Source organism: Argiope bruennichi, chromosome 8, assembly GCF_947563725.1.
Source record: "Argiope bruennichi chromosome 8, qqArgBrue1.1, whole genome shotgun sequence".
In the NCBI taxonomy this organism is placed as follows: domain Eukaryota; kingdom Metazoa; phylum Arthropoda; class Arachnida; order Araneae; family Araneidae; genus Argiope; species Argiope bruennichi.
The window spans coordinates 52141405-52158708 of record NC_079158.1 but is presented as its reverse complement, the minus strand read 5'-3'; the positions used below and the strand labels follow the sequence as shown (position 1 = coordinate 52158708).

Genomic DNA, 17304 nt, shown 5'->3' with positions numbered 1-17304 from the left:
CATTTTGAATTGTGTTGGTCAAATTATTTTCGAATATAAGTTAAAAACAAATGTAAGAGATAGTAACAATCTTTCGTTGAAGACTATAGAGCATAATTACTTCAAGATACACAGAAATGTATAATAAAACATCAAAAGAGGTAAAGATATGGTTATTTACTTTCTCATTCAACATTTAAATTAATGTTAGTGGAAAGCTATATTGATACAAGTTCTATATATCTTTTATGACTAAAAAAAGTCAAAATACATCAAAACAAAATATTTATTATGCACAATACATTTGTACAGATTATAAAATATGTCCAGTGATAAACTGCATTGCAGTATAAAAAAATGTTTTCAAACAAATGTCATTTCATATCTTTATATTATGTAAATAGTATAAAATACAACCTTTAACATCTTTCTATTTAAAAAAAAAAAAAAAAAAAGGGAAACAGTGAAGGATAAAAATTATACTAAAAACATTTCAAACAAACATAAAAATACTTATTTTCAAGTCTCCAAGAAAATTAATTTTAGAATATATAATGACAGCGTATGTCTAAAAAAGAAATTTTCACAAAATTAAGTAAAATCATAGTGTAGTTCCAAAATATATTATAAAAATATATTCAGGAGTATACAAAAATAAGATAGTTTTCATTGCTTGTTCATGAATAAAGCATAAAGCTTTTTATTTTATTTTTTGAGTATTATTTTTTTTTAAGGTTTCGTCTGAAATGTATAAAATCTCTTTCTATCAATAAAATTTCAAACAAAAACATTTAGAGAGAGAAAAAATCCTTTATTTAATAATTAAATTTTAATCTCTTATCAGTAATATAAAACTTGATGAAATAAAAAAAATTTAGAATAAAATTATTAATACAACAAGAGAATATAAACATTTTAAAATAAATATAATACAAATGGATTTTTTTAACAATATTTCAAACTGACTAGAAAGTTTTTTTAGTTTAGATTTTTAATGAACATTTTTAAAATAATAGAAATTATAACTGTCAAAGTAATAAGTTAAAAATATAAAAGAATATACACTTTAAAACTTCAACATTTTAATAAATTAATAATCTTTCAAAAGCAATAATAATAAATTAAACAGTAATAAATTTTGTAGTCTATTTTTAAGTTTACTATGTACAATAACATTATAAAAGTTTTTAAATTCAATTTTTCCAGCAGTGTACATGAACAACTGATTCAAAAATCAGCACAAATTAAGCTTTGTTTTAAGTAGTCTTAACAAAAATTAATTCTTAATAAATTATTTTAAAAATTCATAACAATGACATAGAAATTAATCAATAGTCATAAAAGGCTACTAACCAATTACATCAAAAATCAGCATGTTCAGATACAGTTTTGTGCGTAGCATTTGATACTTTTAAACTTTCTAAAATTACAAATTATTCTTTGCAACAAGTGCAACAGATTTTACTGACATTACAAGCTTTGGACATTGGCTCATAAGTTGCAGAAAATTTGTTGAAAGAACAAAATTCATCGTCACACCCATTCACTTTCACTGGCTTCTCATTATGAAAAGTTGCCACTTTATATTCTTCTCCACATTGATACAAAACTAGTTCAATGTTGGTATTAAATGGTGCAATGAGACTGGAACGCCACTTCCTGGTTTGTTCTGAACAAAAGGCATCAGCAGTGAGTGGAAGTTCATCTCGGAACAGTCCAAACATTGCATACACCTTTTTTATTGCTCCTGCATGGGAAAAGTGCAGCACAACCTTAGTATCATTTGAATTTTCACCAGACCTAAAAAAAAAAAAGGATTGATCGCATACAAAATTTACAAATAAGTATATTAAAAAAAACATAGCAAAAAAATAATGCAATTAGCAACTATTAGAATCAGCCATGGGGGAATCAGTATTTTTATCTGAATATAGTATTTTATTTGAAATTGATTTTTACAGTGTCATTTTTAAAAAACAAAAATTATATTATTCTTATTTAAAAGAATGAATTTCAATATAAAAATTTAAATATTTGTTATAGTCTTAATATACAATACAATTTCAGAAACAATTAGTGAAATTTTGAATTATTTCATATATAAATATCTTTATCTAATATATAAAAATTAATTTTTGTTTGTTCATATTTTATGTGTTGCCATACCATTCTTCCAAAGGTGATAAAATTTTGTCTACTTATTGTTTGCATTTGCACAAAGGTTATAGGTATAGAATTAAAATTACTATCTGAAAATTTATATTAATTAAATTTAATGAAAATGATTTTTTATTTGTGCACTATTTATGCACTGCTGTACTGTTTATCCAATGACGATAAAACTTGCCAACTTATTGCTTTGAACCTAGAAAATCCATGTTTTTCGCATGGCCAGTTGTATGCTGGATGCTCATGTGTCAGACAGCTAAGAAATTTATTTGTTTTTGATGAAAACGGAAAAACAAAAAATATTGCCCATCCTAAAGTAAATATAAAAAAAATAAATAATAAAATAAAAAAAAAATAGAATAAATATTATTTGTACTCCTACTTTAAATATTATTCAATTTCAATTATTGCATTCATTGTGAACAAGAAAGTAAATGCAATTCTTCCTATAATTCCTAATTAAATAAGATAGCTATTTCAAATTTCAAATGATTTTTCCAAAATTATTTCTTTTGTTGCAGCAACACACTGGGTAATAGCTAATTCTAAATAAAATATACTAAATGCAGCAGGATGAGAATTTACACTTTGCTTCATATCTTCAGTTTAGAACAATGTATTTAAAATGCATTATACCCACACACAAGATAATATACAAATAAAAGAGAAAATTCAGATAAAAATAGGTTTTTTCATCCTTTTCTTTCATCCTTTTTGTGGGTATAATGCATTTCAATGTATTTAAAATGCATTATACCCACACACAAGATAATATACAAATAAAAGAGAAAATTCAGATAAAAATAGGTTTTTTCATCCTTTTCTTTCTTTGAATAAAATTCCTTGCCAGATTCTCTTTATCAAAATATTGATAATAATGAAATTAATTTATTAAAGTTTGGGAAAACCAAGAAATCATTATAGGAAATTTTTGATATTTACACAACCAAAATATCTTTATAATTTTAAATGCAGATAGTTTAAAATCTTTCATAAAATATTATTCTTGCACTATAATTGAAATTTGATTAGATTTAACTAAAAGTATAAAATTATTAATTTTAAAAATACTTTGCTTCACTTTCTTATTCATTGCAATCAAGATCTCACTTATTTTAGTGCATTATCTTAATAAATAATCAATACAATAGCAGTTTTCTTTTCTTGATATTGTTGTAAGAAATAGGTTTGATTTTTTTGAAAAAAAAAAAATTGACTATAATTATGAAGTTTATCATTCCTAGCACCACACTATGAAATTTTCAAAAAATATTATTAGAACTACATGGGATAATTAATAATTAATTTTAAGTATTAAAATTATAATTAACTTTTTTCTTACTTTTATTTATTGTTCCATAATATATATGAATATTTTACAATTAATTAATAACCCTTTAACAAATAATTTATCAAATGTGAATTCTTTTTACTTACTTGAACAAATTAAAAATATATCTTGCAATAGGACAAGCCTGTTTATAATTAACATCGTTTCCATATGCATCTTTATAATAATCATCAATATCATCATTGAATTCCAGGACTCTCAGATCGTCTTTTGAAAATACAGAACACCAAGCATCACTGTTATTTAGTGCATATCCAAAAACACAAGTTATATATAGTAGTTTTATATCATCTAAAAAAGGAAAATAATTAAATCAAATTTCTTATTTTAGATTAAGTTTTAATAAACAATATACCAATCAATTATTCAATTTGTATGTTTCAATAGAGAATGAAAATAAAAATAATCATCAAAACAAATTTAAATAATACAGAGTGTACCAATAAATCCTTGACACATTTTACAACAAAATATAAAATCAATCAAATGTTGAAAAAAGTGTAAATTGCACAACATGGAAAAAAAATTAGTTACAAATTTTGACACTGCACATTAAAAACAGTATAAAATCTGCAGATATGTATTTACAGAAAATTGTTTAATTACAGGGTGTCATTAAACATTTATCTTGTAGAATTTACTACCATATTTCAATATGTAAGCTTGTTATAATTCGTATGCTAACATTGAAAAAGTGACAGTCAGTATTAGAAGGTCTACAGGAATGGCAGATGTGCATGTATACACGTATGGAAACAAATGTTTGTCAAAATTTTAAAATTATGAAATTTATAAGCATTTTATTATATTTTAAATAATTTTAAATTTCTATTTTTAAGAAAATATCTTATTTCTCATTATTGTCATCAAGGAATACAGTTTAAATGACAGTACTTACAGAGGAAAAACTTGTTTTCATTGAAATTTTAATCCTTTTCCTAATTTACAAAAAATTTTGTAAAAATAAATAACTAACAGATAATCATTAAGGAGTTAGCATATATACAAACCACATCCAAGTGATTAACCAATTCAACTCCTGTGTCTATAAACAGTGACTGTGGGAAAAGAAATTCAATAGTATGCATGATTAGTATTTAATCTGGAAATCTCATATGTAAACAAAACATATATACAATTCAGTATTAGCATTTATAATGGGCTTATGTTTTATTTGGCTCCTTTTGAGGTACAGTGTTATAGAAAAAATAAAATTCAGATTTTTTTTTTTTTTTTTTTTTTTTAAATTATGGGGAAAATTTTATACAGTGAGAAAAATTTCAGTTCAGATCGCATTCTTCTATAACATTTAGTTGATTTTATATTTAATTTTAAAATGTGTCGAGAGTGTTTGGTACCATATACATATCTTCATTTATATATTTATTTATTCAAATTACTAACATATTTACAAAAAATTCTAAAGATAATTATTTTAACATTTGCAAATCAATCTTTTATGATACAAGGCTTTTTAAACCATGAATTAGGAGATGAAATAACAAAATTTTGGACGCCCAAAATTTTTTGGAAAAAGTTTGGAAAAATTCTTGATTAAAAAGCAGAAAATGGAAAAAGAAATGTTAAACTTTAAAGCGTCTCTATAAAAATCACTAAATAAATTATTAATTAAATAAATATTTTTTTTCACTTTTAATTATTTTTTTAAGTAATGTGTTCATGAAATAGAAGAAAAAATATTTTTATTTTATAAACAAATTATAATTCAAAAAAGCTTAATAAGCTTGATTTAAAAGATCAAATGTAACTCTATAAAGGACAACAAAAATAATGTTATCACAATTTTTTTAATTACCTTTGGTAACAGGAACTCCAATTCTTTCTGATACACTTTTAACTACATTCTTCATTAATACTCCATTCTGAAAGCTGTCAATTTCTTTAACATCATAACTTGGATCATCACATTTTTTCTGAAAATAAATTTAATTATATTTTCCAAAGATATTTAAAAAAAATTTTTTAAAGCAATCGATATATTTTAAAAATCATGCTTATTTAAAATAATCAACAAACATTTGAAAAAAAAAATTACATTGCAAAATGAATTCATAGTAACTTACTCTCAATTTTTTACAAGTCTTATGAAAATTTAAAAGGCCATCATTAACTTTTCCTTCAAAATCAATATTCTTATCTGAAATTAGAAGGGGGAAAAAAACCATTCAAACAGACAATTCTTTGACAATACATGTACATAAATTATTATACTTTAAATTTTTTTAATGAAACAGAAAATATTAATTAATTGATTGCTAAAAAATAATTAAGTGTAATACTATTTATTGAGTTACACTAAATCATATAAAATTTAGTATTCAGCAATGTATTTTTGAATATTGCTGTTATTCCCATAAGAATTCAACAAAGAAAAATATTACAGTTTATTTGCTTATTTTCAAGGATAACTGCTAGTATTTTGCATTTTTAAATAATGTAATATAATCAGAATTCATGCATTTTAGCAAAACATAGTATAGCATAAATATTTCATTAGCTGTCCCACTAGAATCAGTATAGTTTAAACAAGAAGCTTGTTTTGTAAATTTTTTAGAGCAATGATAGTTAATCAGGAACTTCCTACAACAGTAGATATAATCAAAATAAGTAATTGACATGGTATATTAATATGTCCACTTATGAATACATACTGATTTAAACAATTTTTCATCATGTTTTAAGAGTCAAGCACACTGATATTAAGTGCAAATAAATAATCATTCAGTTATAAAAATAAATGCAACTTAAAAACCAATGGTAACATAAATTAATAATATCAATAATTCATTTTTGTTGTATAAGAGATATAAACGTACAATTAGATTTAAGAATACTGTTACAGTTTCCTGCTGGTTTTATTATGAGCAATATTTTTATAAACATTTATATTGCCAGTATTACATTCCACATATTGTTTTGTCTTAAGACCCTGCAACTAGAATAAATTACTTCTTTTTTAAAATTAACAAACTCATTGATAACCAAAAGTGATTGAATACATTGTTGACTAAATTCAACAATAAATATCTCGTTATATTAATGAATTTTGAAGGATTATAAAAATGCATTAACCAATACAAAGAATAAAATTAAATCAACTGTCAATTTTAGAATGCCTTTTCTTCAGCAAATTATATATATATATATATATATATATATATATATATATATATATATATATATATATATATATATATATATATATATATATATATATATATATATATATATTAAGAGAGACACATAAATATAACTTAAAATCCTATTATAAAATTAATTATTAAATTTAAAAAAGATGAGATCATACATTTCAAATTGAATAAAACAGTTTTAAATTCAAATTGAATTAAAAACTTTGGGGGTTCTGATGCAAATTCCATTTATATGTCATATAACATTGAAAATAATTTTCTAAAGCTATAATAATATCTTAAAATTAATTTAACAGCAATTAAAAAACCCATTTATAAACATCATATCCTTATATGTATAAACAGTATTTAATATATTGGAAAATAAACAGGAACCACTTGATATTTCAAATAAAAAAATAATGTGACAAAATCAGAATTGAACAGAAAGTCTTGTGAAAAAAATTTGAAAGATATTTAGTATATATAACATTTAATATTTTTATTTTTAACTGAACAATAATGCAAGCAAATAATTTTTAAATTATTTAGCAACTAAAAAATTAAGATAAATGATGATAATACATAATGTGCTATTTGATTTAAATGATTATGCAGAATATTTTTTTATTTTTGTCAGTTGATACAAATTCTCAAAAATAATTGTTGTAATGGATTGGTAAATATATTTATTCCAGTTAAATTACATCAATCTTCTTTTTCTTTTCTTCTAAATCTCCAATGGTAAAACTGTTTCCATTCTGACTTCATGAAAAAAAGGTATTAAAATTTCTCAGGAAAATATAAAAAATAAATGAATTCAGAAACCATTAGCTATTTGGTTGTTTTGCTTAGTAAGATATTTAATCCTGCAAAATTGTTCTTTTAAATGAAGAAGAGTTTTATAAACTTACAGTCATCACCAAACAATCCTTTTGCAAAATTTTCAGCAGTGACTTTTGTCCTCTCTCTACTGGTGTATTCTATTAAAAATTTTTCAGGAGAATAATTATCATCTAAAATTGAAGAAAACTTTCGCTTCAAACGACGACCTAGAAATAAAAATGAAATTTAAGAATTCCTAGTAAAAAAAACATTACAATCAATATGTTCTATTAATAAGATAAGGATACTAATTGCCAATCATTAATTTTCTCCAGTCATTTAAATTAGAATAGATTAGCATTTTACAACTCCTTCACAAACATTTATTTCTAATGTTATATACAAAATACAATTAATAAGTGACATTAAAAAAATGAAATAACTGTGTCATACATACATCAAACATAAAATTTAGTAAAATGCAACTAATTTGGCATTACTGACATTTACTCTGTTGTTTTTTTAGTTAGAAATTAAGAAAATTCTACATGGAAAAAAAATAATATAAATAAAATAAAAATAAATACAAATAAGAAAATAAAAAAGTTAAAACATTGGAAAGAACTGCAGTTTGAATACAACATATCAATTACAGTATTATATCAGATGCAAATAGTAGTGCAAATTTCTTGTTCTTTATTAATTGCAAGCTATAAATATTAATGGGAATGCTTTGAAATTTGTGAATTTGTTTCATTTATTATTAATAGATTATTTAATTTACTCTATCAGATGTCCAGTCTTTAGAGAAACATTAAAGTTCAAATAATCAGCACATTTGTGTTAAATATATTTTTGATAGTAATCAGGGAAACAAAAAAAAAGCTATCAAAGAGTTGAAAATATTATATACATACTAAATTGTTAGAATATGCTTTCAACAAATCACATCTTAAAAGTTTATACTAATTATTAAATCCATCCTGCCAAGTATGAAGAAACAAAACAAAATTATTTATCTGAGTCTTACAAACCTAAGAAGGGGGAGGGCCTTTTTTTAAAATTTATTACTTCAAAGCATTCGCATTCCTACAAAACTGTTCAAAATATTTTTTTTAAGCATGCTCAAAATCATTTTTAAAAGCATGATAAAATTTCAATACATTTAGGGAGTTAAAATTCTGAGATAAATATTTAATGTGCAAAAAATAAATTCATCATCTAGAAACATTCATTTTATGTACTATTAGATCAGTAGCAGCAAACATATGCTTATTTTTTTTAAAAAACTGTTAATTTATAAATTAAAAACATCTTTGCATACCATTCAATTCTACTTATATAATTTTTATATCCTTATTTCTGTCATTTCTTCATACACTTTCATTAATATTTAATATTTCTCAAAGTACAGATGATTAAATCTTATAGTTATGCATAACTGTTATAAAGAAAGGCTTGAACGTAAACAAAAAAACAAAAACAAAAAAAAACTCATGTTATGCTAATAAGATCATGAAAAAAAATCAGTAGTAGCCAGCTTGTCTATTTCTTTTTTATTTTTATAATTAATTACAATAATTTATTTTTGTTAAATTTTATTCAGCTAGTTCAATAAATTTTGCAAGATATCAAAAACTGAAATTATTATATTAAAATAATGTATAGATATTAAATTTTAGAATAGTTTAAATGCAAACCTAAATTTTATAAAGTTTATAATTTTTAAAAGTTATTATGACAATTTTTTTTCCTTCTAAATTTGAGCTTTTCTTCTCCAAATTTATGTTAACACCTTTCTAGCACGAATAGATAATAAAAAGTTATAAATAAAACAAAATTTAGTTTTTATTTTTTTAAATAATTTTATTTTATAATTTAAAAACATTCTTAAATACAATTATATTATTGATTTGTATACAATTGTAATTCATTGTAGAATATCAAAAACAGTAAAAAAAATTTGAAATTCAAAGGAAACATTATAGTTAATGCAAAGGAATTCTACATTGTTTAAAATGCTAGGAATCTAATTTTATCCCACCCAATTTTATTTTTACAGTACATATGATTTAATTTTATTAAATTTTATTTTCTTTTGAGTTGCAGAATATTATTTATAAACACTTCAAATATTTTGAATTTCAAAGCTTACCCTGTTCTTATCTATTATGGCATTTTTTTATAAAGCATATATCCCTTAGTAAAAATATAATTCAGCCTGTTTACATTTAAAGATTATATGAACGAAATCTGACTCATTCATTAAACTTGGTTGCAAACTGTACCTAAATAAACATGTAATAATTTTCTATAATATTTAGACAAGTAAATTATTATACTATAAACTTACCATATCCTATATTTATCATATTCAACCATAATTTTAGTCATTTGACTTGAATAGCTCATCATTTCATAGTATGGCATGAAAAACCAAATAGGGCGAGACTCCTCCTTTAACCTTTTTTATTAGGTTCCCCCCCCCTCAAAAAAAAATAAGCATCTAGCAGATTATTTAATGAACTGTTTTGCAAGGAACCTGCTTTTAATATATTTGTAAACAATATCACAAATTTCATTATAGAAAAAAAATGAAATTAATTATTAAATTATTTATTAGTTTAAAAACTAATAATTAATTTTAGGAATAAGAAAATAATTAATCAATGGAAAAATAATTTAACTCAGTTTAATCTGAAATTACCTCAAAAGCAACACTCATTTTTTAAATCAATCATATATCCAGGTTCACTCACTGCTACTAACAAAAGATAAAACAGAAATAATAAGAAAATACAAAAAAAAAAAAAAAAAAAAAAAAAAAAAAAATTTGAACTAAATTTACTTCATTTTATATATATAATATGTCATTTATGTCATCCTTTTATCAATTAAAAAAAATTTATTGAGATTATTTGAAAGTGATGCAATATTTTAGATTTATGCATAATTCATGATTCATATTATTATACAGAAAGTTAAAAGATGAAATGTAAAATGTACAGTACAGACTTGAAAAGTAAAATGAAATAATCAATAAAAAGACATTACTTTTCTTTTTTAACAGAAACTAAACATTGGAATCTTTTTTAACCCAAAAAATTTATAATTAAACACAAGTTACTACTTTAGATATGGGAAATAAAAAATGTATCAACTATTTAGAAGATTAATACTAAAGTTATTAATTGATATGTATCATGATTATCTCGTTATGCATGGGGATTTAATCTTTTTCTTTTTTAATTTTATATAAAACTAATCTGCATTAAAAAAATATGAGCAAAATTTACATACAAATAACTGAACAGTAAACTCCTGTATGAAGAATTAAACCTAAAGTTTTATTGCAAAACTTGCCTAGATTTTCAGCTTCAACTGCTCCAGTATCACTTATTCTGTTGTCATCTTCTTTTTTCATATTTAGTTCAAATTTCTCAATTTTTTCCATGTCTTCTATACAAAGTTTTGCTATTTATAAATAAAAAATTGTCATAAATATATTTTTAAACGTATACAATCTACACAACACTATTTATGTTATTATATTTGGTTAGCCTATAAACAAACTATTTTGTGCTTGTAAATAGTTTTTAAGAAAATAACATGACAGAGCTTCAAAGTTTCAGAATTTTTTTAAATATAAATATAATGCTCATAATGGATTAAAATATTATGATGACATTATTACTTTCAATATCTTTATTAATCTAATCACAATGTGTGTGTGTGTTTGTGTTCTATACAGAATAATTTCAAATTCTCAGAGCTAGTAGTAATTTTAAACTTTTAATAGCACTCAGAACTAATATTTTTTTTTTTATTTTCATTCATTTTATAGCTTTAGTAATCTATTTTTTAATCAGAAATATGTGATTTTAATTTTGATAATGAAGTTCTTGACATATTTTGTAAAATAAGTGATGAAAAGTATCTTTTATATACTATTTATTATTTCTAAATATATAAATTATCTAAACATATTTTTTTATTTGAAAATTATTCAATCATGAAAAATTCTGAAACTGTAAATATCATTATTATTCCCTTCAAATATTGTATTAAAACATATTATGAATTTTTTTAATTGGCATCCCCAAATAATTCATACACTAAGCCACAAATGACTGCAAATGAATAAATTGTGACACTGTACATAAATAATATGAGTTAAAAATTTAAACAATTCAATGAGTGAAAAAAAATCCACTTCACTGAAAGCAAGCAAAAGAATGTAAGAAATAAATCTTGAATCTGAATAATTTACCAGCATTCTGCATACAGCATAAATGAATTATCTTATTTAAAGTAAATAAAATGCATTTAAATTTTCAAAAAAACTGATAGTTAAAAACATTATGTTATCAATATTAAATTGAATATTTTGCGAATGAGCCTAATATTTTTTGATAATATCTAATCAAATGAGCATCATAATAATTAATATCATGTACACCCATTCATTCTTCAATTTTATTTCAGAACAAAAGAAATTTAAATGAACAGTAACAAAAAAAATTTAATAAGGGGCAAAAGTAACAAAAAGTAAAAGTAAGTAACAAAAAAATTTAATTTAAAGATAGATTTTGGTCTCACTTAACTTTTTTCTAACAGTAGATACAAATGCTGTATCAGTAACTTTAACTTTGTCCATGGCTCACTGAATTATTACAATTGTGCAAACAGCCCTTCAGTTAACAGTTCATTAGAAATTCTTTCTACTATCAACCATATGTGTAGCATATTTATGTGGCATATATTTTATATATCAATTTACTCCAATGTTCGGACATGATGTAAGATTTAGTATTATATTCATAATGGCTAGATGCCCTGTTTCATTTATGAAGGCTAGATTCATTGAAATTCAGGAAAGACAAAAAGTTACAATTGCAGATTTTACATTTCAATGACTTGGAAAATGGAAAACATTTTCTTGTTTCTCTGCTAAAATCTCTATCTACAGTATTTATGGATTTTTTTTCCTACCCATAATCACCTAGTATCTGATATTTTGTACATTTAATACTCAGTTGAACTGTAAAATATTTTCTTTTTTTCATCACATGATATCCACCTAATTTCTTTCTTGTTTTATCTATTATACAGAGTCACCATAAGAGATGGAACATGAGGCCTGATTGTTTGTTTTCTAATAAAAATACTTGCCAATGCATTTTGATAAAAATTTTCAAATGTAAAAAAAAAATTACTTTTGCCAGCTAAAAAGGATTCAGTTATATTCTTTTTCAAAGCAGGCAACAACTTAATTAAATCAACAATATATTCCTCATCAGGATACCTTGTTGCATGACGACTGAGCATATAAAATACTATAGGTGTGCATCCTAAAAAAGAAAAGTATTTATCATTAGCAGATTAAATTATTTTGACTTTTTAAATCTCATTTAGCTTTTTTAACACATAAGAATGCTAAAACAAATGTTCATGCACATTCAATTTTATATAAATATTTCAAAGAAAAAGAATAGTAATTGCAGTAATTCTATCAGAAAGTTGTAAATGTAAAAAAAAATAATAACAAATATGATTTTTTTATGAAAAATTCTAAATCAAACTATACTTTATTATAGATAAGATGTTATCAGATTTGAATAATTATCAATGCTTCACAATTAAAAAAAATGAATGTAAGAGTATGACTGTTGGTACTCTATAAAAAAAAATACTGCACTTAAAAATGTTTTATATCGAGAATTAAAATTCCTTTAAGATATATATATACAATTAAGAAACATAATTAATGCAAAAACACTACTCTATTACTTTATGAATATATGCAGGCATCATAGGCAGACTATTATATTAGCTGAACTCTGAAACATTTGTTTTATATTAAACTCAAACTAAAGTATTAAGTAGAAATCATAGATGGATAATCAGGCACAAAGCTCCTAAAATAATATAGACAATATGAATAATGTGATATGTCAAATTTCTTGCTCAGAGTTTTGGAGTAAAAACTGTTAGGAATTTAATTGAAATCAAATACAATAAATATTCCCGAATAGCAAGTTGATTGACAAAGGCAACTAGTTATAAAGCGTTTTTACAATGACAATAATTTATCTTGATGAAGTAAAATAAGGGATGTTAATTAAAAAGATATAATAAAATTAATATTTATTATATCTGTTATAAACTTATTTTATAATTATTGAGAAATTAAACAGAAGATTATAATCTGAAAAGCACCCTTTTTTTTATAAATAATATGATCATAAAAAATAAATTATGAACTTTTTGCAGAATAATGCAAAATACCCAATGATATTGATATGATATCCTCACAATATTTTAAGACATTCAGAAAATTGGATAACATTGTGCATGTATCATAAAAACTTATGTTAATAGTTCTTATTTTGTAATTTATAAAAAAGCATAAAATCTCAGTAAAAATTACTTGCTTTAATGCAAAATTTTTCAGAGAAACAAACAAATATGACACAAATAATCCAATAAATAATAAAATTCTTCAATTTTTATATAGAAAATGTTTGATAAAATTAAAATTTCTTTTATATAAATAAATTTGTTTATTACATTATAATTATCATACCTTCCAATGGAATATCTGATTCATTATTATTTTGTGTAGCTATGCGATATGGCGTTTTAGTCCCATAGTACCTATAAGGATTTGGATCTTTAGAGTGGCATGTATTACCTCCATCTAATTTTATACAGACAGGCTGTTCTTCCTTTGGTGAAATGCTCACCAAATTAGCAATCAAAATTATAGCAATAAGACATATCTGAAAAGTTAAAAAAAAAATTATTATTTTGCTAATAAATCTGTTTATTTTTATTTTGTATACATATTGTTAGCCAAACACTACATCAATATTATTTCTGTTATTTTATAAACCAGCTAATATAATTTAATAAATTAAAAAAATTTGTATTTCTAACTCGAAAATTAAATGTATTTTTTAGTAAAATATATATTAATCAAATAATTAGTGTTTTTAATTGACTAATTTTGATTTAAAAATATAACTGTTTAAAAACTTCTACAGATCCTGCGTTTATAAGCACAAGCTTACCAGAATATAGTTAAAACATTTTTATTATGGATTTTAGAGTTGATAAAATATATTTAAAAAAAATTTTTTTGCGAAACTAGTTGATAGAGCATTTAAGATAAAGAAATCTGACCAATCCATAGCAGATATAACAATAAATTGAAACAGTTTAAAAAATTATTGAAAATAATTCAAATTAAATATTCACCACAATTATATCCCTTTTTGATATTAAATTAAAGTATATATGAAAGAACATTCATGAGGAAAGATAATAGTAAATATGTAAATGTCTATATTGTAACCAAATTATTATATTTTTATATTATTTACAATCATATAAATCTTTTATATTAAACAAATTTATATATCTAACATAAACATATATATATATATATATGATATGTTTCCTAATACAATTAACATATATATTCATAAAATTTAATTTTTGATATTTTCTAAAAGAACAAAGCTAAAAGTTTTAATATCAAATCTATTTAATCCTAAATAATAATTAAAAAAATTTAACAGGTAGTTATCTTTTTTTTTTTAATCATTTCATAAAAAGCAAAATAAATCTTACGGAGAAAAATTATAATAGAAAAACAGAAAAACACAAAAAATATTATCAAAAAAATTAAAGAAATGGGAAACTCTTTTTATATTCTTAAATATATTTTCATAAAATTTATTGTTTGATTTTATTAATATAGAAGTCACAGAAAAGCTTGACTTATTTTCCTAAAGAGTGACCACTGAAGGTTTTTGTTTTAATTCAGGGAGGGGGGGGAATTAAAACAGTAAAAAATCTGGGGGTTTTCCCCCTTTTAAAGGGGAGGGGAATGCATAATATCATAAATGCAATCTTAAAGAGGAAAATAAAGATGAAGAAAGTAATCTAATAAATTCTCTAAAATGTTTTTAAAAATGAAAGAAAAAGAAAATTTCTGTTAAATCTTAGAAATACTTGCATAAAGTTCAATATAAAACTTTTTATAATTAAGTGATCATTGAAAGATTTGTTCTCATATCTTTGATCCAAAGAAAAAAGACAAGAATAAATTATCTTTGTTTTATTCTTTTCACAAAATAATATATCAGTTACTTAGTATAGTCTTCAAAAAAAAAAAAAAAAATTCGGTAAAAAAAATTTAAAAAATACTAAATCATAAAAAAATTTAAATTTCTCCATATTTATTTAATATATTAATAAAATTCAATGTTTCTCATTTTATAATTAAATAATCATATCCATCAATCTAGGGAGAGAGAAAAAATATTGCAAACTCTCAAATAGTAACTGCATAAAGAAAAACAATATCTGTAAAAAGAATATTAAATAAAATGTTTCAATGATCACACATAGTTTTTCTGCATATTACATCCATGCAGAAAAGAAAAACAGGAAGAAATTGGAAATTATTAATAAAATAAATTTCTAACGGAATTTCATAGCCAAAAAGAACATTTACCAATATAGCCAGACCAATAAGACCGGTCTTAGTACTTTTATGCATGTTGGTGAACTCATGAAAATAGAAGACAGTTGCAACCAGCGTCCAACCTCCGCTGAACAAAAACCGTCTGCGAGTATCGCCTCCATCAATCACCCTTTCATTCAAAACGTTTCGTGCAGCGTTGTCCCATAACAGTAATCTATGGCGACTCCTACGCCTATACCGAAAATTGCTTTCAATAACCGGATTCATGTTTTTTTCTTTCGTTTCATCTTTCTCATTACCCACTTCAGCACGTCACGTTTAGAATAAATAAACATAACGAACCGGGAAAATTATCCTACACAAATGCAGTACAAAAAAAACCACTCAGCCACTGGAAAAGGCAATGTTTTTGCATCATATCTCTTATTTCTTTTTTTATTTGTTATCGCTTAGATCACCGTTAAATCAGAAGAAAAAGACAACTCATGAAAACTTTCATCGAGGAAATGTCATTTAAATTTAAAATATCTACCGTCACAGACTTGAAGAGTTGCCAAAATACGGGAGCGAGAGAAAATAAATAATTTGGAAACTGACAGAAAAGGAAAATATCTTTTTGCTAAAAATACCGACCGTGCTGCACGCGTTCCGGAGCCCGCTTTCGAAAACGAAAACTGCTTCTGTTTGTTTTCGTTTTCAAATTCCAGATGTTGCCAAATAAAATTACATAATAATGAAATTGTATTCTGCATGGTGCCATGATTTTAGTGTTGCTGTTATTTCTTATCCTTTTCAAATAAAAATTAGACTCTGTTTTATTGTCAATAGATCCAATATTACTGTAGGATCTTTTAGCATTTTGATGTTTATAAGCAGGTATAATATCAGTAAACTGTGTGATTACATTATAAATGAAATGATTAAGCATTATAAAGAAAAATTGTTCAAAGTTCTCTACTGGGCACACTACTGATCCGATAATTACTGGATTTGATACATAGCTACTACTTGGGTTATAAGTGCTCAATGAGAAAGCACTTTTTAAAAATTATAGTTCTATTTTTAACTAAGAATTAATCAAAATGTAGACGTTTCCCTTTGTAACTTTGAAGCATATTATCATTCGAAAACTATTTTTACACTTATTTAAAATTCAAAATATAAACTTTTTAATAATACCAATTTTGTTTTCACAGAAATTTTCTCTAATTTTAAGAGAATTTTAAAGACATTTTTAAGCATACTTCGCAACAGTACCTTTCATTATTTTAGTAAATTGCATACACAAACGTTCTAGGTGCGATGATATCAATTATATTTTTTATGCACATTAT

General features: G+C 23.2%; 1 protein-coding gene across 4 annotated transcripts in view; it reads right to left on the bottom strand.

Annotated features, from left to right (window-relative positions):
* Positions 1-1101: 1101 nt before the first annotated feature.
* LOC129981888 (multiple inositol polyphosphate phosphatase 1-like) overlaps positions 1102-17304 on the bottom strand; it is a 46118-nt gene continuing 29915 nt past the window's right edge. For 2 of the 4 annotated variants that reach the window (XM_056092933.1, XM_056092932.1), the window contains exons 2-9: positions 14063-14258; positions 12693-12827; positions 10840-10950; positions 7566-7703; positions 5584-5657; positions 5316-5433; positions 3586-3790; positions 1103-1779 (exon numbers count right to left, since the gene is read on the bottom strand). In XM_056092933.1, the coding sequence (XP_055948908.1) occupies positions 1413-1779; positions 3586-3790; positions 5316-5433; positions 5584-5657; positions 7566-7703; positions 10840-10950; positions 12693-12827; positions 14063-14258 (1344 nt within the window). In that variant the 3' untranslated portion in view covers positions 1103-1412. Of the gene's footprint in view, positions 1780-3585; positions 3791-5315; positions 5434-5583; positions 5658-7565; positions 7704-10839; positions 10951-12692; positions 12828-14062; positions 14259-16000; positions 16619-17304 lie in introns of those variants that run through there. The other 2 variants (XM_056092930.1, XM_056092931.1) reach the window with 2 other exon arrangements.